This window comes from Spermophilus citellus, assembly GCF_964194105.1.
Source record: "Spermophilus citellus genome assembly, chromosome: 13".
Lineage (NCBI taxonomy): Eukaryota > Metazoa > Chordata > Mammalia > Rodentia > Sciuridae > Spermophilus > Spermophilus citellus.
Window position 1 is genome coordinate 77,905,512 of NC_138193.1, and position 23,394 is coordinate 77,928,905.

The 23,394-nt window shown below is 38.3% G+C and overlaps 2 protein-coding genes and 1 long non-coding RNA gene across 3 annotated transcripts in view; 2 read left to right on the forward strand and 1 right to left on the reverse strand.

Moving 5' to 3' along the window:
* The first annotated feature begins 3,784 nt into the window (after positions 1 to 3,784).
* Positions 3,785 to 19,102, forward strand: CALM2 (calmodulin 2). Its single transcript, XM_081263935.1, has 6 exons — positions 3,785 to 3,864; positions 9,186 to 9,216; positions 16,255 to 16,398; positions 16,485 to 16,591; positions 17,380 to 17,515; positions 18,457 to 19,102. The coding sequence occupies exons 1-6, from the start codon at positions 3,862 to 3,864 to the stop codon at positions 18,483 to 18,485; spliced, it is 450 nt and encodes a 149-aa protein (XP_081120061.1). The 5' UTR covers positions 3,785 to 3,861; the 3' UTR covers positions 18,486 to 19,102.
* On the reverse strand, positions 8,260 to 9,116 carry LOC308632149. Its single transcript, XR_014018438.1, has 2 exons — positions 8,351 to 9,116; positions 8,260 to 8,312 (listed from the first exon to the last, which is right to left on the reverse strand). It is a non-coding gene; the product is annotated as an uncharacterized lncRNA (long non-coding RNA).
* Positions 19,103 to 22,147: 3,045 nt separating the features above from the next.
* Positions 22,148 to 23,394, forward strand: part of STPG4 (sperm-tail PG-rich repeat containing 4) — a gene marked incomplete at its 3' end in the record, with an annotated part of 42,867 nt that continues 41,620 nt past the window's right edge. The window contains exon 1 of the mRNA XM_081265234.1: positions 22,148 to 22,839. Coding sequence (XP_081121360.1) covers positions 22,744 to 22,839 — 96 coding nt within the window. The 5' untranslated portion in view covers positions 22,148 to 22,743. The remainder of the gene's footprint in view (positions 22,840 to 23,394) is intronic.

The window sequence follows — 23,394 nt, forward strand, 5'->3', positions numbered from 1 at the left end:
AATTGGATCAGATCATGAAGGTGGAGCCCCATGATGGCATTAGTGGCATTATAAGAGAAAGAGACCTGAGCTAGCAGCTTACTGTGTCTCACCATGTGATGCCCTCTGCCATGTCATGATGCAGCAAGAATGCCCTCACCAGATGCCAAGCAGATGCCAGAGCTATGTTCTTGGACTTTCCAGACTCCAGAACCTTGAGCAAAAGAAGCTTCTATTCCTTATAAATTACTTAAGTCTTAGATATCTGTTATATGAACAGAAAATAGACTAAGACACAGGAAGCCTTCCCCTTGCCCATTGAGTTGCCCTCCATGTGCTTCCATGGTCTCCTGTTCTCACTTTACCACAGTGCATTTATAGCATACAGTAGACTACCCGTATTTCCTGGATGTGTGGTCATGGTTTCTAGTATCAACAAGCACCCTGATTTGTCTGGAACTGTCTGGCTTTAGCACTGAAAGTCTAGCATATCAGGAAGCTCTTCAATCTTAGGCAACCCAGGTCTTGGTCACTCTAAACTCACATCTCAGTTTTTTTGTTTATTTTTGTTTTTGATGAACAAATAAATGAATAGCAACATGTCAATATTAAAGTTGAAGGCACTCAACTTTTCTTAGGTATATGTGAGCACAAGCCCCTTCGAGAGGTCTGGAGGATTCCGTTTTTTTCCTACACTCTTCAACCTTCATCGATCCAACAAAACATTACGTGCCTGGATTCCTGCCCCAGCTCTGTTTCCCCTGCAATCCTGAAGGCCTGGAATCTGGTTTCTTCATCAGTGTTCCTTATCTGTACTACAGAACAAAATGATTTCAGTTCCATTTTCTCAATCCTCTCAAGGTTGGTACATAGCTAGTACCCCTTCTAGACACACAGGATAAAAGCTAATATCATTACAAATGACTGATGCCTTTTAGGGCTTCATTCTTTCACCTACTGAGAAATCCATAGGCTGTAAGATCAAGAATGTTAACTGGCTCAGTGTTAGTGTGCTCACCTAGAACCAGCAAGGTGCTGGGTTTGGTCCTCACACCACATTAAAAATAAATAAATAAATTTAAAAAAAAAAAGAGTGCTACTATGATTGTCCCTCTGCCCTTGTTCATTAGCATAGCTGACTGGAGGAGGGAAGCTCTGGGGAGGAAGTGTCAGAGGATAGCACTTGTGTTATCTCTATTCTGCAAATGAGGAAGAGGTCTAGAGAGGAAGTGCATTCTCATTTACCAAGATGGGCAAAGGTAGAGAATTGTAAGATCTCATCATTTGTGTGTGCATATGGGGTGAAGAGAAAGATACTTCCAGGCCTTCATGTGGCGGTCAACACCAACTTTACTTCTTAGCTGGCAATTGCCAAAGTCAGGCAGCATTGTATGTCATGCTGTGGAAGACAAATGCTCTATAAATAAATTGATTTGGAATACTCTCAAATACGCATAAACCACAATGGCTTTAATGTAACTCTTGACTTTTCTCTCATTTTCTTTCTCTTCTTGAGAGGTCAGCAAGAAAGATTTTCTAAGAGTCTTATCAAAATTCAATCTAAGAAACCTACAAGAATTTTTTCTGTATCCCTCTTTAAAAAAACTACATTTTATTTCAAAATATTTGCTGAAAGCTCCTGGATACAAAATATACCTCTTTGAGCACCTACCTGTATATTAAACTTAAACTCACACTTGTTATATGTTATGCATTAATTCTTTAAAAAATTCATTTTCTAGAGATGATTATTCATTTTGTCATTCAATTTCCCATCATTACAATTTTCATATGTAAAATCTCTGCATGCTAATAGGGTACTGTGTAAAGAGATTATTTTTAGTGACTCAGCTGAAAAGATCATTGATGGATCTTCCAGCTGAGTATATGAAGAGGAAACAGGGACAAATGTCTGAGGCATACCTTGAAAAGACTTGGAAGCTACCAGAAGAGAGTTATAGAATGGTGACCTCAGATTTTGAAGCAGAGGAATCCACTTTTAAGGAAAATTCTGCCTTAATGACATTTATTTCATCTGTAGGACAAAGTTAATTAAATCTCCTTCCCACCCACTAGCATTACATCACTACATTATCAAGGGCAATAGAAACACAAGGTTCTGATTTTCATTGAACGGGTCATTCATCTGAAAGGGTCACAGGGTTGCCAATGCTAATTAGAAGAGCACTTAATGCCTGGTTTGCACAGTTAAAAGAAGACCCATCTCCAACTAGTGAAGAGATTAATATCCTCCTCCTCCTCCTCCCCTCCTCATATTTTTATTTTTTGATTCTGGGGCTACTTTGCCTTATTTTTAAAAAATTTTCAGACAGGGTTCTAAGTTGCCAAGGGTCTCACTAGTTGGGATCCTCCTGACAGCCTCCTGAGTCCCTGGGATTACAGTAGTGCCCAACCCCGACTGGCTAATAGTTTCTTTTTCTTTCTTTCTTTTTTTTTTTTTTTTAGTTGTTGATACCATTATTTGATTTATTCATTTTTTTTTTAATGTGGTGCTGGGAATCGAACCCAGTGCCTCACATGCTAGGCAAACACTCAGCCACTGAGCCACAACCCCAGCCCAAGAAAATACTTTTGATGGTGTGAGAAAACGCCCAGTTTGGCTAAAAGTGGTTAAATGCCACTGATGTTTTCCAAGTAGGTACAGATTTCTGTTAGTGAAAATCAAATGGTCTTGCTGGACAGGAAACATTCGTTTAAAGCCACCTTCTGGGTAGGTTAGATGTTTAACTCAGCTTACTGAAAATGCTGCTCACTAGGTTTCAAGGGTCCACATAACGGTGCTTTTTACGGGGAGGGCTTGATATGGCTAATATGATTTTTTTTTCCTGGGCTCAGATTCTACCATCAACCTTCTTAAATAACTGCATTTTGAACATTAATCCCCAGTTCCTCTTTAACTTCTCAGCATCCGCTCCACCGGCTGTCTACTTTGGGCTCCCAGAATCGAGAGGCCATTTGGAAAAACCAATCCCACAGCATCTTGGGATATGGGTTTTGAGTGACTTTTTTTCCCCCTCTGATAAATTACTGCTGGCAAAGGAAAGTGAAGGGGAAGTATAAACGGAAGACCTTTTCAGATTAGTCTGTCAGCTGAGCAGCTGCATTTGCCCTTATCCAGATTTCCATGGGTTTTGTAAGGAAGTGAAACGATAAATGGCCTCTATGAGGCCCAGAAAACTAGGCTGAAAAACTGAGAGTGGGGTATGTGTTTATTGGGGGTCTTTCGGCTTCACAATAGCTTAAGGAGTTTTCATCGACCCTTCAATAAAGGACAGGAAAGTGTTTGTGTGAATGTGGCAGGGAAAGAGAGATGGAGCTGGAAGGTTCTCCGGACAAGCGCAAAAAAAGCGACTCTCCTCCTGGCGCAGTTGCTAGGACAGCGCGACCCGTGCAGCAACAGGCAGAAGCCGCACCGCGTCTCGGCGGCGGCTGCGAGTCCCAGTGACGCATTGCAGGTACGAATCAGCCAATCAGAGGCCGTTTCAACGACTATCGTAGTGCGCGTCGCCCCTGAGATGCTCCTCCGCGCCGCAAAATAGCGCTCCACAGGCGCGACTCCACCGGCCTTTTAACGGCTCACTGTTGAACGAAACCCACTTACGTCATCCGTTCCCCATTTCCCTTTATCTCTTGCCTCGTCGATCAAGTAACTGTGGATAAAGGGGTCTCGAGGAGAGTTTGAGGGGAGGGGGCTGGCCGGGACTCGTTTGCGATGTTCCGTTATCTGGCGTACGGCGGAGGGATCTAGCGGAGGGAGGTGTTTATGAGGCACTGGGGGCGGAGGAGGAGAATTAGTCCGAGTGGAGCAAGTGAGCCGAGTGGTTGTGTGGTCGTGTCTCGGAAACCGGTAGCGCTTGCAGCATGGTGAGTGCGTCGCTGAGCTGCTGGCGCTTGACCTGTGGCGGGGAAAGGCTGAAACAGAAAAGCTAAAGAAAGGGATTTCGCCTCATTTCCACCCTCAAGGAGTAGCTTTCCCCAGAGGGATGGCGCAAAAGAGGCCGGGGGCGCCCGTGACGGTAGTGTCGCAGGTTCTCCCCCATCCCCCCTACTCCACAGGGGGGCTTCCTCTAGTCAGTTGGAGGGCCGGGCTCACAGCCCCTGAGGCTGGGAAGCTTCTGCGGGAGCTCGGCTAGGGAAGGATGGGTCTGGGGTGCGGGGCAGTCTGGCACATGGGGGAGAGGAGGAGAAAAGGGGGCGAGGGAGCGTAGAGTTCTTTCTGTCGGACGTCTTGAAAGGTCAACCCAGTGGCCAGATTCAAACACCCAACGGACGGTTAGAGCGGGCGCCAGGAAGCGCCTTTGTCCGCTGGCGGCCGCCATGCGCCTGGTGGGGGGAGGAGCGCGCGGGGCCCCGGGGCGAGCCCTGGCGCCGCCGTTAGCCCCCGCGTGCCGGGGTCCGGGGGGCGCGCGAGCGGGCGGCGCGCTGTGTGGGCCGAGCCCGCGCGGCGCAGGGAGCGGCCAGTGGGGGCGGGGCGGGCGGGTGCCGCGCGGGGCCGGGAGCCGCCGCCCGCTCTGCTTCGCTCGCGCTCCAGCTGCTGCGTTGGCACCTGCAGGACTGCGGAGGTTTCAGCGGCCCGCTGCTCTGCGGGGCCGGCTGGCGGAGGAGGGAGCCTCGGCACTTTCCCACCCAGCTGGCCACCCTGTTATTTCTATTCCATCCGAACTTTAGGGCCGTCTTCCAACAACCAGGCTGGATTAAGAAAAAAAACGTTTTAAGTGGCTTTACCTTTGAAGGAAATGGATTTTATGCCTTTAATCAACACCTCTCGAAAGACCTATCCTATTAGGAAGAGCGTTCGGCTCTGGCTGCGGTCTGAAAGGTGTTTTATATTCACTGAGCCGGGGTGATTGCCATTCTGTTGTGAAAGTCGGTCTTCATGTAATCGATCTTATCTTCATATAATAATTGCACGGGTCCCTTTGAAAGGGGCCACTGTCCTGTTGTTGAGTACTCGTGCACTCCTAATGGTAAAAAACCACGACCACACAACATGCCTTGAAAATGACTCTTATTTCCGTGTAGAAGTTGCCAGCTGATCTTAACGTACAATTCATTTATACAATAAGGGCTGTCAAACAAATACTGTACTGGTAGAAGAGTGTACGGGGAGGACAGGGGATTTTAGAAAGCATTTTTCTGTTACCCAGGACTCTTGGACCTCCCATTCCTTCCTGTTTAAAAAAAAAAAATTGCGGGTGATAATTTGCAATACTTATTTTGTGGTTCGTTCTGCCAAGTGGTTAATGGCGATGGGTGTGTCCAAGCGGCAAGGTGACGTCTTAAACAGGAGTTTGGAATCCTTGCCAAGTGAAACCTACAGCCTGTATGGGTGTGGGGAGAGTTCACCATGGTAAAAACTAGCGTTCATATAAGTTTGATGGATTCTTCCCATCTTGATATTTTACATTATTTTTAATTCAAATATGCTGGCCGAATTTATTCTTTAAGCAAAAGAGGATTACATTATAGGTATGTAATAATAATTTCAAAATATGCAGTATATATAAATTTTTAATTAAGGATAGGTATTTTCTAATCCAGTCTCATAATCTATTTAAATAGATTTTCTTGGGGAAGTATAGTTTGTGTCTAAATCACACTGTGGTCCTTTGCCAATGATAAGCTTTTGTAGTTAGTGTTTGCGTCATTGCTGTATTGGGTTTTTTTTGTTGTTGTTGTTAAATTGGCAGAGATTTTTTTCAAAATTAGGACTCCCATCAAGAATTAAAAAAATTATTCCATGTGTATTTTTTAAAAGTATAAGATCGCTTATAGATATTGTAGTCAGTACATGTTTATTGAGAGAGGATTGATTCAAGAAGAATTGAGCAGTGTGATAAGTTGAAAAAGTGAAAAGCCAGAAAATTTTGTCACTTCAGTTTAAATAATTGTTATTCAATCATACTGTAAGGTCTGTTTCTGTTAGACCAGAAAATCAAATAATTTGCTTTGGCTGTATTACAGAAAATTCTAGCTTTGGCTCGAAATTAGACCTTTTACTAAAAGATCCTAATTTTTATGAAGTGATTTTGTTCCAGTAGTTTCTGTTTTGGTTCAAGATGCTATATAATAATTGCTGATCTGTCAGAATTAAAGTATCTACTGAAATAATTTAGACTGATTTTGATAAGGGCAAAAAAATAGCCTGGCTTATTTATAGGAAAAAATGTTAGCTATTGAAGCCTTTATATCTAAGTAACAGTTGGGTGGAATGAACAGATAGAAATGGACAGAGGGTAGCAATTTGTATTTCCTTTTGAGCCTGTGAACTCAGATTAAGACTTACTTCAGATTTTCTAAACCACTTTTCCCCACAGAAACTTCACACATTATGGGTACCTACTTTTGAGTGCCATTTCATTTAATAGGTACATAATGTATTCGCTTCAGGGCAAGCAGTAGTGCAGGTTAGTGGTTCTTTAAAATGCACATTGGGTTCAGTAGGTTGGGGTGGAACCTGAGAGTATACTAATGTCTGAAAGTCTGCTTTGGATTGACAAAAGCAGTATGAAGAATTATGTCAGCAGTTGAAAAAAATAAGAGAGTAAGAACTAGTCATCTCTAGTGAATTAGTCTTCACTTTACTGAGATAAACACATGTTAATGAGCTTGTGTTTTCCCAGAAGTATAATTCTTATTCTTCAAAATAAGAAAATGGCACTCTCCATGGACAGAATGAAGAATAAAATTTATTTGGAAAAGTTAGAGTGTTAGGAAGTCTGATTGATAGTCTTGCTTTCAAGAGGCTACAACCTGAATGTTGCTGGCAAAGTTTATTTTAAAATTTTTAACTTAGGTAAATAGTATATACAAAAAAAAACTTATTGAAACCTTCTGAGCAAAATTGAAAGGTTTCATGTTATATAATTTAGTCTCTATTGTGCTTAGTTATTTCCATCAGTTCATTTTTTTTTTTTTTTGATCAGTTCTAAGGTTGCAGTTTGCATGGAGATCTAGAGCTAGAGAATGTTAAAATTTTGACATTGCAAGCAAATTTGGCGATTTCAAAATTTCTTTTTATAGCTAGCATCTTCAGGCCTTCTCATCTTTCATATTTGTGAGCCCGCCCCCAGCATGTGGTATGAGAGAACATACCCATGCCTCCCGGTATATAGCACTAATTCCTTTAGCTTTCACCTATAATGCAGTGCCTGCCAGACATTTAGCTTAACATTTTTAGTGTTCAGCTGATTTCATCTGCCACATCTGTTGAACCTTGTGATTTTTAGTTTTCTACTCTTAAACAAAATTGACACAGAAAATGGTACCTTTGCTGAAAAGGGCTTTATAATGCCATGCATATTTACCACCTTTGTGAAAATTGGGCTAGTCAGGTTTATATTTAACATTGTAGGTTAATTAATTTATGTAAATTAATAGTTACCATTAACTTGACCTTTAGACTATCTCCTTATAGTTTTGCTCTGTACAACAACCCTCACAAGGGTATTGTGTTGCAGATGGAGTTGACTCTGAGAGGTTGAGTAACCTGTGCAGGGTCACACAGCTAATTAAGTGGCAGATTTGGGAACCAGCTCCAATATGATTCCAAACACTGTACTTATTTCTATACTGTCCCTGTGGCTCTTCCTTCAAGAGACCTGCAAAATGCAATCTGGCTAGAAGTAAATTTTCTGTAGCTTCTGTTATAAATAAATAAACATTCTCAGTGGATTCCCTGGATTTTAAGTTTACTGCTAGGTAAAACTGCTTGACCTAATATTACACCAAATATTTGTTAGTGGAGGATTGGGACTTGTTGGAGAAAGAGTTTATCTTGGGAAACTTTTGCATTGGAACTTAATTGCTAATTTCTTTTGGGTTTTTTTCTTTCTTTTCTCTAATAGAAACATTCATTTCTTATCATGGTCAGATTAGAATTATTGAGCAGGGAAAGAAACTTCTTACTGGGTTCATTTTAAAATTTTCTCATATGTACCATTGAGAAATTTAGAGGCCAATTCCACATTAAGGTTAGCCTTCTTCAGGGTGTGTTCATTTGTAAAGAGTGAAACCAGGCAGTGTTTATTTTTCTTCTCCCAACAAGTAAGTGAATGGATTAATCAGGGTACACTTTCACACTGGTAGGCATTTTAGATAGTCTCTCTTGGCAGCACTCCTCAATACCATGCTGTTGTTTTATGGATGTATGTACTAATAAGCAGTGAAAGATGAAAAATGAATGCCACAAAAAAAGTGTATATTTTGCAAATGTTATTATGGTGCTCTGAAATTCAAGGTACAAGGTATGTGTGACACTTTTTGAGTCTTAATTGTGGCTCTGTTATTAATTTTGTTTTACCTTAACCCACCTAAATTAAACCTGACCCTGAAAGTAAAGAACAACAACACAAAGCCTCCAGGAACTCTTCTATATATGCTGTAAAAACATCACAAACCAGCTGGGTGCAGTGGCACATCTACTTGGGAGACTGAGGCAGAAGGATCCGAAGTTCATGACCAGCTTCAGGCAACTTAGTAGTGAGACCCTGTGTCAAAATAAAAAGGGCTGGGGGTATTGTGCAGTGGTAAAGTTCCCAGTCCTTCCCCATATCCTTCCTCTCCCCCATCCCCATGCCCATTACAAACTTTAGGCTGGCTTTGGGATTTCAAAAAGAAAAGAAAATAGATGGCAGGACTTAGATTTGGTAAATATTGTAGTTCAGATGGTCAGAACCCTGGATTTTTTGCATTTGCCTGCCAGATGAGAAGTACTAGAAACTGGCAGTGCTTCTTTTTATTTTTGGGAAATCACTTTTTCATGTCAGAATGGCGTTTCAAATCATTCATGGTAATAACTTTCAATTTGGGATTCTTAAATATTTGCTCTCAGTGGCAATTTCTAGTAGTAATGGCTTGTATCTGCCATGGGTCAGCTTAAATTTTGGTATTCTCACCTTGAAAAAGAAAACACCATTTTTATTGGGTTCTGTGCTTTAGAAGAACAATTCCTGATGAAATTGTATAACAGATTTTCAGTTGTGGATAATAAACTCTCAAAAGTATTCTGAAATATGTATATCCTAAACATTGAGTCAAGACTTTATATCTGAAGGTAAACCAGATCTGTGTTTTCCTGATACTAAGAAATGTTGAACTAATTGAAGTTCATGATATAAAATTTCTGCAACTGTTAATTTACATAACTTCTAAATCACTCATCTACCTTTTTGATTTCTTTGTAGGCTGACCAACTGACTGAAGAGCAGATTGCAGGTGAGAAATTGCTAGATTATGCCCATTGGATTTTTATTTTTATTTTTATTTTTTTTACAAATTAACTGAATAGACAACCTCAAAATGTACTTATATGAAATAATTGGCTTTGTTGTATGTCAGAGATGGTAACAACTGGATGGAATGTTAATATAGTAATTCAGCCTGCTTGGACAAGTGAGGAAGTAAACATTTCCTGTGAAAGATGCTTGGGGCTGTTGCTTAAAGCAATGTATTTTAGTCTGTGTGGATATGCTTAAGAGCTCAGTGGTGGTCTTTGTATTTTGAAGATTACCTTACCATAAAACATGAATTCTGGGCTAGTAAACATTGAAGCTCCAAATCAGTGTCCACAAGAAAACGAGCCAAGTAGTGACTTAAGATAATTTGAAATGTAGAATTAGGAAATGAATACTGAGTGGTGAGATGGTGTACCCCTGTAATCCCAGCAACTCAGAGGCTAAGGCAGGAGGATCAAAAGTAAAGGTCAGCCTTGGCGACCTAGTGGGGACCCTAAAAACTGGCTGGGGGCATAGCTAAGTGGTAGAGCACTGCTGGGTTAAGTCTCCAGTACTATGAGCTGGGCTCCAGAGGTTGAGGCAGGAGGATTGAATATTCAAAAGTTAGCACCAGCAACTTAGACCCTGTTTCAAAATAAAAAAAAATAAATAAGGGGTCTGGGGATTTGGCTAAGTGGTGTTAGGTGCCTCTGAGTTCAATCCCTGGTACAAAATAAAATTAAAAAATCCCCAGGACCATGAAAGAAAGAGGAGAAGGAAGGAAGAAATTAATTCTAAGGAAGAAACACTGAATTTACTCTGGCTTAAATTAGTATTTTAAATTTAGAATTGCATATATAGGTTGGACCTCCTTAATGTGAAAATCTGAAATGCCCCAAAATCAGAAACTTAATGAGGGCTGACATGACATCATCAGTGGAAAATTACATACCCAGCTTCATTTGATGGATTGAAGTCAAAACGCTCAGATACTAAAGATAAAATTACCTTGTGAGGTTGGGTATATTAAGGTGAATAGGAAACAAATGAATTTTGTGTTTAGACTTGGGATTCATTTACAGGGTAGGTTATAAATTCATAAATACTTTAAAATCTGAAACATTTCTGGTACCAAGCATTTTATATAAGGAATACTCAATCTGTGAATTCTCTATTGGTGAATAATTATTTTCTCTAGAAAAGAAGTTTATAAATGTCACTGAATTTTGACTTAAAAGTAGTGACAGCTATTGAAGTTTTTAAAATATGTGGTTTGCTACGGAAATATGTGAAATTATTACATAAAACCCAATATCCTGTTTTAATTTCAAACTTCTCAGTAAGTCAGGAAGGGTTCAATAAGTGCTTAGAAGCACCTGAACATAGAACCCACATGGAACTCAACTATGGATCTCTCAAAAGCTTAAAGCAAAGGCTGGGATTGTAGCTCAGTGGTAGTGTGCTTTTCTAGCATGTGTGAGGCACTGGGTTTGATCTTTAGCACCACATAATAAGTAAATAAAGGTATTGTGTCCATCTACAACAAAAAATAGTTTGTTTTTTTTAAACAAGTCTTCCACCCCATGAGTTTACAGAAAGAGTTAAGTCTCCTCAAACAATTAATAAAATATTATATGAAATCTACTTACATTTATATATTGGTACTGGGGATTTAACCCAGGGATACTTTACCACTGAGCTATATCCCCAGACCTTTTATATTTTAAGACAGGGTCTCCCTGTTGCTTAGGGCCTTGCCAAGATGCTGAGGCTATCTTCAAACTTGTAGTCCTCCTGCATCTGTCTCCTGAGACGGTAGGATTACAGGCATGCACTAGCATGCCTGGTGTGAAATTGTTTTTATATAATGTTTCGTTCAGGAGATAGACAATTTAATGTTTCCAAATCTCTTTTTCTTTGCAGAGATACACATGAGAGTTTATTTCTCAAAGCTGGTAAATAAAGACCATCTCTCTATAGGAGAGATGGCCTTTAGTATTTCCAGTCTTAAACTCTGACCTGTAAATATATTTGTTTTTCATTTAACATTTCCAGTCAGGTAATTGTGTCTCTTTGTATATCTAATATATAACATTCACTTCAGTATGGAAAATGTTACCCCAGGTGAAAGTCACCTGGTTGATATTCATTACTGTTCTCTTAACCACGAAACTCTTAAAGCTTATCTTTTGAATATAAGAGAATCCAATTTTCAATGACTGGATTTTTGAGCTTTAAGATAAATTTAGACTTTAAGGTTTCCAGTGAGAGTAAGAAAAAGTCTGTTTTTAGGTTTTCTCCCTATCCTGTTTTTTCTATACCACAGATTTCTTTAAAGCCATTCTTTAACTTCAGGTTATAGTAAACCTTTAAGGTAGAGGAACTAAAACTTTTATGCTATTAAAATAAAAATAAAAGCTGTGTGCAGTCAGGGATCTTGTACTTGTAGCCCCAGTACCAGCCACATAGTAAGCACTGAATAAGAACTTTATTTTTTCCTTTGGCAATACTGAGCATAGAATTCAGGCTTCTCCCATGCTAAGCAATGCTCTATCACTGAGCTATATCCCTACCCTGAATAAGTATTTCTTAAGTAGATTCTCAGAGATGTGTGTCACAAAAAAAGTCAGTATTGGGGCGGGGAGGGGGGGCTGGGGTTGTGGCTCAGTGGCAGAGCACTTGCCTAGCATGTGTGAGGCACTGGGTTCAATCCTCTGCATCACGTATAATAGATAAAAAATAAAAGTACATCAACAACTAAAAAATATTTTTTTAAAAAGTCAGTATACTATCATCCTATTGTATGCCCACGTCCTTTGTCCCAGATTTTTGTTTATTTCAATGTTTACCTTTGAGGTAAAGATGGGTTTTTTTTTTTTCATTTAACTGGTAAATTACTGGTGATCAATAACATCTTAAAAGAGTCTTGGGCTGGAGTTATGGCTCAGTAAGAGTGCTTGCCTAGCATGCTCAAGGCCCTGGGTTCGATCCCCAGCACCACATAAAAATATTGTCCAACTTAAAAAGTCTATCATCTACTTGTTCTCAGAACAGATGTTAGCAAGCCCGATAAGTACTGTAACATAGAGTATGCCAACATACTTTGAAACTATTTTTATTGACATGTAATGATCATTACTAAATCTTTGTTCAGAAATTCTAATAAGCCAGGGTTAGGGTTGTACTTCAGTGGTAGAATGCTTGCCTTGCATGCATGAGGCACTGGGTTCCATCCTTAGCACTACATAAATAAGTAAAGGTATTGTGTCAATCTACAACTAAAAAAATATTTAGAAAGAAAGAAATTCTAATAAGCCAGGTGTGGTAGTGCATATCTATAATCCCAGCACTGGGGAGGCTGGGGCAAGAGGATTATAAGTCAAAGCCAGCCTCAGCAACTGAGCAAGATCCTGACTCAAAAAAGGGCTGGGGATGTGACTTAGTGGTTTTGTAGCCCTGGGTTCAATCGCTGTTACCAAAGAAAGAAAAAAATTCCACTAACAGCAAATAACTTAATCTTATTGAGGTAAGGTTACTAAACTTGTTATATTACTAGGTCTTAAAGAACACTCCAGCCTGTTGTGGTATCATTAACAAGTTAATTTTGTTTGTGTCATGATATCTTCAGTTGTTGCATTTTAGACACTCAAAGGACAAGATACACAAGAAATTTCCTTCCCTCACTTCCATGAGACTTTATTAAATGTTGAAGGCCCACATTTGAAAAAACATTAACCTTATATAGTTTTTAGCAACAATTACATATGACAATGTAGTTTCCATACAATAGACCTTTAAAAGGGATATTACAACCTATTTTAACAGAATTATAGATATGTGTAATTAACTAATTAATTAGGAAAGGGCCCTGAGGTTGCTAATGAAGAAGTAGTAAAACTTGGTGACTTTTCTGAAAATTTCAACTTAGGCATAGCTCAAATGAATTTTGGGAAGTTCCTTAAAACTATCAGTTATGTAGAAGATAGCTGTTCTGACATTCAGGACCTGTTCTTTATTGTGTATTTAGGTTTTAACTCCTGGATATATTAGGTCATTTTAGGGATTTCCCTTGTGCAGAGTTAAATGCTTCTGTACATAAAGGTTATGCTAGTTCTGAAAAGACAAGTGAATTTAAATTGTACTTTGGAGTTTTATTATTTTATTCTCATTTCAAGCAGAACTTTGGAATAAAACTTGGTTTACTCCCCTTCCTTTGTTTGCTTTTGGTACTGGAGCTTGAACCCAGGGGTGCTTTGCCATCGTGCTACGCCCTCACCCTTTATTTATTTTTTAATTTTTTGAGATGGGGTCACACTAAGTTACTGAGGCTGGCCTCATACTTGTAATCATCCTGCCTTGGCCTCCTAAATTACTGGGATTATAGGTGTGATCTAGCTCTAAAAATCTGACTTTTTTTCAATGCTGAGGATTGAACCCAGGGCCTGTGCATACTAGGCAAATTAGGCAAATGCTCTATCACTGAGCTGTAACCCAGCCCTATCATCATTTTCTTGCATTCATAAAGTAAATAGTAGGTATAGCATTGTGTTTAATTCTCATTTATTTTAGCAACATTTAAAGGCTCATTGGATTTTTTAACTTCTTGAAATTTAAAGCACAAATATATAAACTTAAACCATTCCTCTTTCATAATTTAGTTAATAGTTAAATCATTTAATTATTGCTACTTTAACATTGGGAAAGTATGTGCTTAATGATGGCATTAAGTAATGCCCATAGTTAGATGTTCCATAGCAGAGAAAGCAATGTAAACAAATATGCATCTCTAAATACTTTTGTTTTTTGTAACCTAAGTTATTAGGTGATAGATTGTGAGTGTATGAATTATAATGGTTTATATGTTTCTAGGTAATGAGTATGGCTTTTTTTTTTTTAAGCCTTTAATAAAGTGGAATACCTTTATCAAATCTTTTTCTTTATAGGTAGGGAATTCCAAATCTATTTTTGTCATTAGATTGATGTAGTTTAGTGCTATAGTATTGTCATAAAAGCTGTTATTAGTGTGGCACTAAGCTTCTGATTTGAAATGAGTTCCTCTGGAAACAAGTGATATATAAATGAATGGAACTATTATAATACTACTGAATGTGGCAAGCTACTACAACTAGTCAATGATATCTAAATAAAGCTAAGCAGTTAAAATAATTTTAAGCAGAAAAAAGTAACATGGTGTTGTGATCCAAAGAGATAATAGATCCAGGCTGATGTGTGGGTGATTGTAAAGAATCCCATGGGTGGGGGGAGGTGTTATGTCACATACCTGTAATCCCAATGTCTTCTGGAGGCTGAGGCAGGAGGATTGCAATGGTAATAGTCCTAGCAAAAGACAATGACACTTAAAACCAAAATATTGGTTGTAGAGGTAGAAAAAGAATCAAGTAATATTAAAATGGTAGATTTCAACAAAACTTGTTAATTAAGAAGTTTTTGTTTTAAGTAGTATAGATAAAATGGCCAGAGAGAGAAAGTGATAAAATTGGTCACTCTACAGATTGAGATAAGAGCCAAGGACGTTTTGTTTGGTGCAGTGTAAAGTGGGAGGTAAACCAAGAGAATTTTGAGTTTTTCAGTGCAGTAGTTCTAAGTGTTTACATAAATTAAACTTGGGAAGGTAGGTACAGTTAGTCCTCCTACCCCCCCCCTTTTTTTTTTTACATAAAAAAGTCCCTTAAAACTATCAGTTATGTAGAAGATAGCTGTCCATTTACAACATATTTTTAGTTGTAAATGGACACAATACCTTTATTTTATGTGGTGCTGAAGATCAGACTTGGTTCCTCACACATGCAAGGCAAGTGCTCTACCACTGAGTTACAACCCCAGGCACCCCCCCCCCTTTTTTTTTAAAAAAGAAAAATGATAGTGAAGCAGATTGAGTTTCTTGCCCTTTTTACTTTGCTGGTAAGTAGCAAAGCTGAGATGTTCTACTCAGGAAGTCAGGTTCAACCCTCCTGTTAGCTTCTGTGCCATATGGCCTCTGCATATCAAAACATGTCCTGGCTAATCAGGCAGCTAAGGGCTTATTGATTAACTTATTTCACACACCCCCGCCCAAGGTTGGAGCTGAAAGTGGTTTTTAATAATGGATTGGTTGAAGTAGTGGTGCCTTCCAAAATTTGGGAAGGGATAAGTACAAGCACTTAAAAAGAAAACATAACATAACTTAGGTGTGACTTTAGTTTTAGGCTGAGAGACTTGAAGATGTTTATGTGTCAATGGGCGAAATCAGTAAAGTAGTAGTTGAGTTCAAAGAAGAGATGGAAGAACACAATTTCACAGGATCTTGAGAGATAATTTATTTTATTCCTTATAAGCTTGGAGTTTTATGTGTGAAAGAAAAGTCTAAATTGTCTTTGTTCTCAATGATTGAGCACTTGGTTAAAATTTGACATAATCTTTCAGCCCCTTTTTGCCATCATTATAAATTATTTGGTGATAGTTTTGTATACTTTCCTATAAAAGAAAACTAGCCTATTGTATATACTGAAGTTTAAAATTATTTGGTTTTGAATATGGTAGGCAATTGATTTAGACAGTTTTCACCTTTGAAGCAAATTCTTAATGCATTAATAAACAGTATAATTACTCTGGAAATATTTATTTGGTACCAGTAATTTTATTTTTGTATTGTCAGTGTAGGTTAGATCTGTAATGTTGAATTATGTTCCATGAAACAGTTTCAGTGGCAAATTCATTTGGTTGGGGCTTTGGTTCTTTTCCTCTTTTAGCCTGGAATACATGTATTTTTTTAATCTGGTCTAGATAACTAATTTCCCTGTGAGATTTTAAATGTAAAACTCCCCAGTAGCTCAGTGTGAAGCCTATACTGGGGTGTGATTGGCCAAAAAATATTTGAAATGTTATGTTTTCCCACCTATTGTTAGAAATCCATTTTAGATGCTATCTTTAAATATATCTTTGCTTTATTAAGAATGAGTGAGTACATTTTTAACATTTTTTGGTGAATTGGTTTTTGTTGTTGTTAACCTGTATATTTGGATTGTGGTCTTTCAAACAGAATTCAAAGAAGCTTTTTCACTATTTGACAAGGATGGTGATGGAACTATAACAACAAAGGAATTGGGAACTGTAATGAGGTCTCTTGGGCAGAATCCCACAGAAGCAGAGTTACAGGACATGATTAATGAAGTAGATGCTGATGGTAAGTCTTTTTAATTTGGAGGGAATAGGATCAAAGAAGAGGTATTTATATTCTATTTAATATTTTAACTAAACAAACTATTTTAGGTAATGGCACAATTGACTTCCCTGAATTTCTGACAATGATGGCAAGAAAAATGAAAGACACAGACAGCGAAGAAGAAATTAGAGAAGCATTCCGTGTGTTTGATAAGGTGGGTATTCAAGGACTGGATAAAGTCAAATTTTAATTTGAGGATGAAATGAAGATGCCAAGACCTAAGTTTTTGAAGACATGCTTCTGATGATTTACCAACATAATTTAAATGTCAATAAAAGCTTTTTAAATCCAATGTGCTGGTCCGTGCCTATAATCCCATCTAATAGGAGGCTAGGCAGGAGAAAAGCAAATTTGAGGTCAGCCTCAGCCTTGTAGTGAAAACCATGTCTCAAAATAGAAAATAAAAAGGACTGGGGATGTGGCTCAGTGGTTGCCAGTACAGAAGGAAAGTTGTTTTGTATAAACTTAGATTTCCTGATAACATGTATTTCATTGATCTTCTGGAACAGAAGATAATCACATGACTTTGGAATGTGGGAATCATGGTTCTATTGTTTTTTGTGGAGGGGAATGGGTGTTAGTAACCGGGGATTGAACTTGGGAGCACTCTACCACTGAGCCACATCCCCAGCCCTCTTTTGTATTTTATTTAGAGACAGGTTCTCACCAAGTTGCTTAAGGCCTCACTTTTGTTGAGGCTGGCTTTGAACTTCTCTTGCCTCAGCTTCCTGAACCACTGGGATTATAGGCATGTACCACTGCATCCAGTGGAATAGTGGCTTTAAACATAGGACATCCTGCTTAGTGACATTCCAAAGGTGATAGATCAGCTCAGTTATTTGTAGATTCTGTAGTTTGTATGGATTTCTAATTTTAATTTAACTAACTAAATTTCCATTATAATTCTAATTTACTCATACATTATGCTAAATTTTTCGCTAGGATGGCAATGGCTATATTAGTGCAGCAGAACTTCGCCATGTGATGACAAACCTTGGAGAGAAGTTAACAGATGAAGAGGTTGATGAAATGATCAGGGAAGCAGATATTGATGGTGATGGTCAAGTAAACTATGAAGGTAAATCATGGTCTCATGCTGTGCTTTTATTTTTTTAAATTAAAAGTAAGTTGGTTATCTCAGGTCAAAACTAGCAATACAGATTTTTTTCCCCTCAAAATATTAGGATGCTAAAATAGTAAATATTTACTAACCAAATGTTATCTTCAGTCTAGGCAATGTCACTGTCACTTAAGAACTTAGAATTTGCATTTATGGATGATTATGTGATTCATAGTACATTAAAGTTTGAGAAGCACTGTACAGTTTATTGTATTAAGGATTGTGTGAGACAATTCAGAAAGCTTTCAATTCCCTATGTGAAATTACGGAACTTTATTTCTTTTATTGCCTTTTCTTTATTCCCTCTAATTGACTTTAAATCTAAAGCTGTTTACATATGCTTGAATTTAAAATCAGATGCATCTTTAAGCTTCAGGATGGCCATTGTAGAAAGCAAGGCCTTCAGAAATTTAAAATTTTCCACAAACATTTGCCTTATATTTTCTCACTTGTATTTTGACGTAACTACTCAACCTAGAAAACAGCATAAAATTAATTCTAAAGATTAAATCTGGTTCATTGCTCTGAAGTGTTATTCACTCGTAACCCAGTCTAAATTAAAAAACCAAATTGCTGCCTTTTTTTTTTTTTTTAAAGTTGTAGTTGAATACCTTTGTTTTTTGTCAAACCCACGTCCTCACACATGCTAGGAGAGCGGTTCTACTGCTGAGCCACAACCCCCCCCCCCCAATGCTGCTTTTTTAAAAATATAGCTAATATAAAACATTAGTCTTATACATTAATAATCTTGAATAATTGCAGTTTATGAAGTTATAGCCTTGGCAGTAAACTAACTTTCATCTATACTTTGTGGTAATTTCAAGGAAAGAAGGGAAATAGAGACTACTACTTTATGACTGAGTGTATGTGACTGAACCTGTTATGTTTTTTCTTTTCAGAGTTTGTACAAATGATGACAGCAAAGTGAAGACATTGTACAGAATGTGTTAAATTTCTTGTACAAAATTGTTTATTTGCCTTTTCTTTGTTTGTAACTTATCTGTAAAAGGTTTCCCCCTACTGTCAAAAAAATATGCATGTATAGTAATTAGGACTTCATTCCTCCATGTTTTCTTCCCTTATCTTACTGTCATTGTCCTGATACCTTATTTTAGAAAATTGATCAAGTAACATGTTGCATGTGGCTTACTCTGGATATATCTAAGCCCTTCTGCACATCCAAACTTTAGATGGAGTTGGTCAAATGAGGGAACATCTGGGTTATGCCTTTTTTAAAAGTAGTTTTCTTTAGGACTTGTCAGCATGTTGTTGTTGAAGTGTGGAGTTGTAACTCTGCGTGGACTATGGACAGTCAACAATATGTACTTAAAAGTTGCACTATTGCAAAACGGGTGTATTATCCAGGTACTCGTACACTATTTTTTTGTACTGCTGGTCTTGTACCAGAAACATTTTCTTTTATTGTTACTTGCTTTTTAAACTTTGTTTAGCCACTTAAAGAAAATCTGCTTATGGCACAATTTGCCTCAAATCCATTCCAAGTTGTATATTTGTTTTCCAATAAAAAAATTACAATTTACCCAACTGTTGCTCTGAATCTGAGTCATTTAACTGGTGAAGTTTAATTTAAAGAATAAAATACAGAATTGGTTTATCCTTGTTATAATTCAGATGTTTTTGCTTTTCACTCAAGATTGTACCTCATAAATTAGGATAAAACATCTTAAAAAGGTTTAAATGAAACATTAACAAATCTTTCTAAAGCATATGTATCATGGGAATCAGCATAAAGTTGATGCTTGCTGTTTCATACCTTTTAATTGTACTTTTAAACTGCAATCCATTTGTCCATTTTGACTTGAACCATAAAATGAATTTTTAAATGTTTGCTTAGTTATCTTTTTTTAAACTACCTTTTAAATACTTTTTAAAAATTACAAATACAAGCCTAAAATATTAAATATATTGTAGCCCTCAATGTTTTGAATTGGCAGATTTGACAAGTCATGCCTATCTATTTAAAAAGGGAAGTTATAGGCCTTGATAATCCTAGTGGGAATGTTACTTTATTGCAGTTGACAGTTAAATAGGAAGAATTAAGATGGGATGTCTACTATACCAGTGTTTTCTGTATTAGATGTGACAGTTTTAGTTAAAAATCTTACAAGGTAGTGGAATAAAAGCTTGCTTTTCTGTTTCCCAATGAGGTAATTTTCTCTAGGGTATTTTGGACTTTTTAAATTTTATTGCAGTGCAGTGTTCAGATCATCACCGTGTAACACTGAAGAGGTCTATTCAAGTTTCAGTTATCTTACCTAAAACGGGTATAGTTTCCTAAACTGATTCCTAACAATGTAATTGTTTCTGAACCAAGAACTATGACTTTAAAAAGTAATTTTCGGGCTTGGGCTGGGGCTGAGTGATAGAGCACTGGCCTAACATGCGCGAGGCCCTGGGTTGGATCCTCAGCACCCCCCAAAAAAATAAATCAACAAAATAAAGATATTGTGTCCAACTACAACTAAGAAATAAAAAATAATGTATCACTTTCACATCTTAACCATGTTGTTGTGTGTTAGCATAGTTGGTAGTATTTCCCACAATACTCTCCATAGCATTTTGGCTCTCAGATGTTTCTTCCAGTAAACCTTTGCTATTGGAGTTGAAGTTAATCCTCAGGTATAATATGTTTTCCTTGGAGTTTCTAGGAAAGGGTAAAAAAAAAAATTAAGTCTGACAGCAGAAATAATGTGGGGCTCTAATATTGCAGTCTTGTTTTTTTTAAAGGAAATTCCTCCTTAACTCTTACCCTGAAAATAAGGCTTAGTGATAACTATACAAAGACATTGTTTTCTTAAAGAGAACATTTTGTTTATCCTACATGCTTAATCTGGTTTATGGATAAAGTCCTTGAAATCATTGACCCATCCTATCCTGTTTCTATTTTTGAGATACATAAAACTATTTTCTCATCAAGATGTTCCTTCTGTTCAATTTCACACCTTGTATGGGTTTCTGGACTTCTCTGTACCCTTCATATTCTTTTAGTCTCTAGGGTCCCAGTCCCTCGTCTGCTGAGCCAGTTTTATAGACTCAGCCAAAATAAGAAAATGAAATGAGGCAAAGGGATGAACCTGATTAATCTATTAAATTTATAAGTTCTGTTTACTTCCTTCTTGGCCCTAATTTGATTTTAAACCTAGTGCCTGGTTCTTTTTTAAAAGTGAATTTAGGATTCCAGTATTTTAAAGGAATTGAAGTCCCATTGTCTTCTCAAAAGCTCACAGAATTGTGTTAGAATTACTAGAAATATAAAATCTGGGCTGGTGATGTAGCTTAATGGTAGAGTGCTTGTCTAGTATGTATAAACACCTGGGCACTACAAAAAAGTACATATATATGAGGCCCTGTTCTGGGACTGGGCTCAGTCTTCATTTTAACACTATGGCCAGATGTTTTATGTGAACATCAGTGTTTCAAAGGCACAGCTGTAATCTATAGTTTTGTTTAGAGGGGAAAACTGGCACTTTATTCAACAAAATATTAACTTTCCTGTGTTCCAAAGGTTCAAAATAAAGAAACCATGTTATAAATTAGCAATTTACTGAGGCTGTGGTTTTTTTGTTTTGTTTTAATATTTTAGTTGTAGTTGGACCCAATACCTTTATTTTTATATGGTGCTGAGGATGGAACCCAAGACCTGGCATGTGCTAGGCAAGTGCATTACTGTTGAGCCACAACCCCAGCCCCTGAGGCTGGTTTTGAACTTGTGATTCTGTTTCAACCTCCCAAGCCACTGGGATTACAGGCATGCTATGTTACAAATTTTAAAGTTAGAAGACAAATGATTTTTCAATTATTCCTTCAATAAAGATAAACAGTCCTTTGGGACATGGCAGGTTACATCTAGGAATTGACTCTGAGTTTTCTAGGTGTCAAAGAAGGGAATAGTATTTCATACAGGAGGGTTAGCATATATTGAGACTATAGATGTGAAGATCCCACATTTGGGGTTTATAGAGAGCATGAAGTTGTAATGAGGGAGAAAAGAGGTGAGAGCTTGGATTGTAAACTTTGTTTTTGTCCACACTTTGTGAATAGTGTGTCACAGACATGGCTCCAAACAGTAGCCAATGTAGCAGGTATTACTTTATTATCCTCTATAGAGGATAGGAAAGAAGCACAGAAGCAAATGCAAGTCTGTTCAAATCCTGGTAGTCAAGGGAGGAGAGGGATTCAAGAATGAGGGAGTAATTGATGCATTAATGAAAAATTAAGGCTTCCTTAGATAAGAGCTGAAAATCCCCACTGGATTTATCAGATCACTGGCAAGTTTAGCAATTTCAATTTTAAGTTAAAAGGTGTGTGTGTATGTTACATTAAAATGGTTAGGAAAGTACCCAAAAAAGGAAAGGATCAGGTAGTAGGTCCACATTAGAGAAGCAGAAATTTCATGGTATGAAGGGCAGTGGAGTCAAATCTGTATTTGGATGGCTCTGCCACTTCTGTGATGCTGAGTCAAATGGTAAATTGTCCAAGGAAGCCTCAAATTAGGACTTAAGATTTTTCATAAAATCTTTCATAAAGCCGTTGCAGGGTGGTTTTGAGGATTAAATGAGATTAATGTATGTGAAGTTCCTGGAACATGGTAGGTACTCTGTAAAATGAAATTAAGGTTGAGGGATGGTTGGTTTGTAAAAAGAATTTTTCTAGATTGAGAAACCCAAAATGAATTTAGTTGAATTCTAGATTGAGGCCCAAAATGAAGAGTCTATAGGGAGAGGGAAGGGATTGATCTGTGGTTTCACAACTGGTGAAACCTGCTGTCTGGTGCTCCCTTCTCAAAGGAGAAGTGACGCCAGAATGTCGACTTGGATGAATACACACAGTGTATGCTCAAGCAAAGTATTCCTTTAGCGCTAAGTATGCCTCCCAAGAGATCTGGAAGGGGCTGGTGGAGACTGCGGAGTTACTTCCCGGTAACACTCCTTTGACGCAGATACTCACCCAGGACACTCTGGCGACTCCAGAGCCGGCTAGATTTTCTTATCACAAGCGCATGATGGTCTGGAGGGATTTCCTCTGCTTTGGCTTCGCTGGGCGCCTCGCTGTGAGCGCCCGCATCCCTTCCCCCACCACTGGAGACAAACCTGGTGGTGCTCTGCGCACGCTCCAGAGCCGCAGCCGCTCGGCGCCTCCTAGCAACCCGACGCCTAGGGAGAGGAATGGCCTCAATGGACCAAGCAGTTGTCACCGAAGCCTCCAGCGCAGCATTAGAAGATCTCGGGCGCGGAGAACCCATAGTGTTTGTCAAGCCCCCGGTACGGTGGTACTCCTCTGGCCGCCCCACCACCGTACCCCTCTCTGGACCCCTGTCCTTTTCCCAGTCTACTCGCAGGCTCTGGCGCCCCTAGGCGCTCCCTCTCCCTGTGATTCTCTTCCTGCCTTCACGCCTACACTGCAGTCCTTTCTTCCTGTCATTATTTGATCTTTACTTCGTATTTCCTTTTCCCTTACTGCCTCTCTTATTCTCCCCTTTATCCTTTGTTTTCCATATTTCCCTCATTGCCCCTTACTAATTGCTCTGGGAAAATACATCAGTAGAGTGATTCCTTCCCCTTTTCAGAGACTGGATTCCCTGCCCCGCCCGTCCCTGTAGTGGTGCTGGGGATTGAGAGAATGGAAAAATTTCCTTCCTTAGTCCATCACTTTTTCTCCTGTCTCTTACTTTAGTACCTACAAAAATGTTTGAAATTGCCTTTGTTTAGTTTTTAAATAAATTTGAGTGAGGGGAGTTTTATCTTTTCCCTTTGAACGTGAATTTAAAACAGTAGATGGGTGGAATTTAGATTACCTGCCTGGGGCCAAACAAAACA

Coding starts and splice junctions, on each gene's coding strand:
- CALM2 (XM_081263935.1), top strand. Junction 9,217..16,254: donor GACTGAAGAGCAGATTGCAG/GTGAGAAATTGC, acceptor TCTTTCAAACAG/AATTCAAAGAAGCTTTTTCA. Junction 16,399..16,484: donor TAATGAAGTAGATGCTGATG/GTAAGTCTTTTT, acceptor AAACTATTTTAG/GTAATGGCACAATTGACTTC.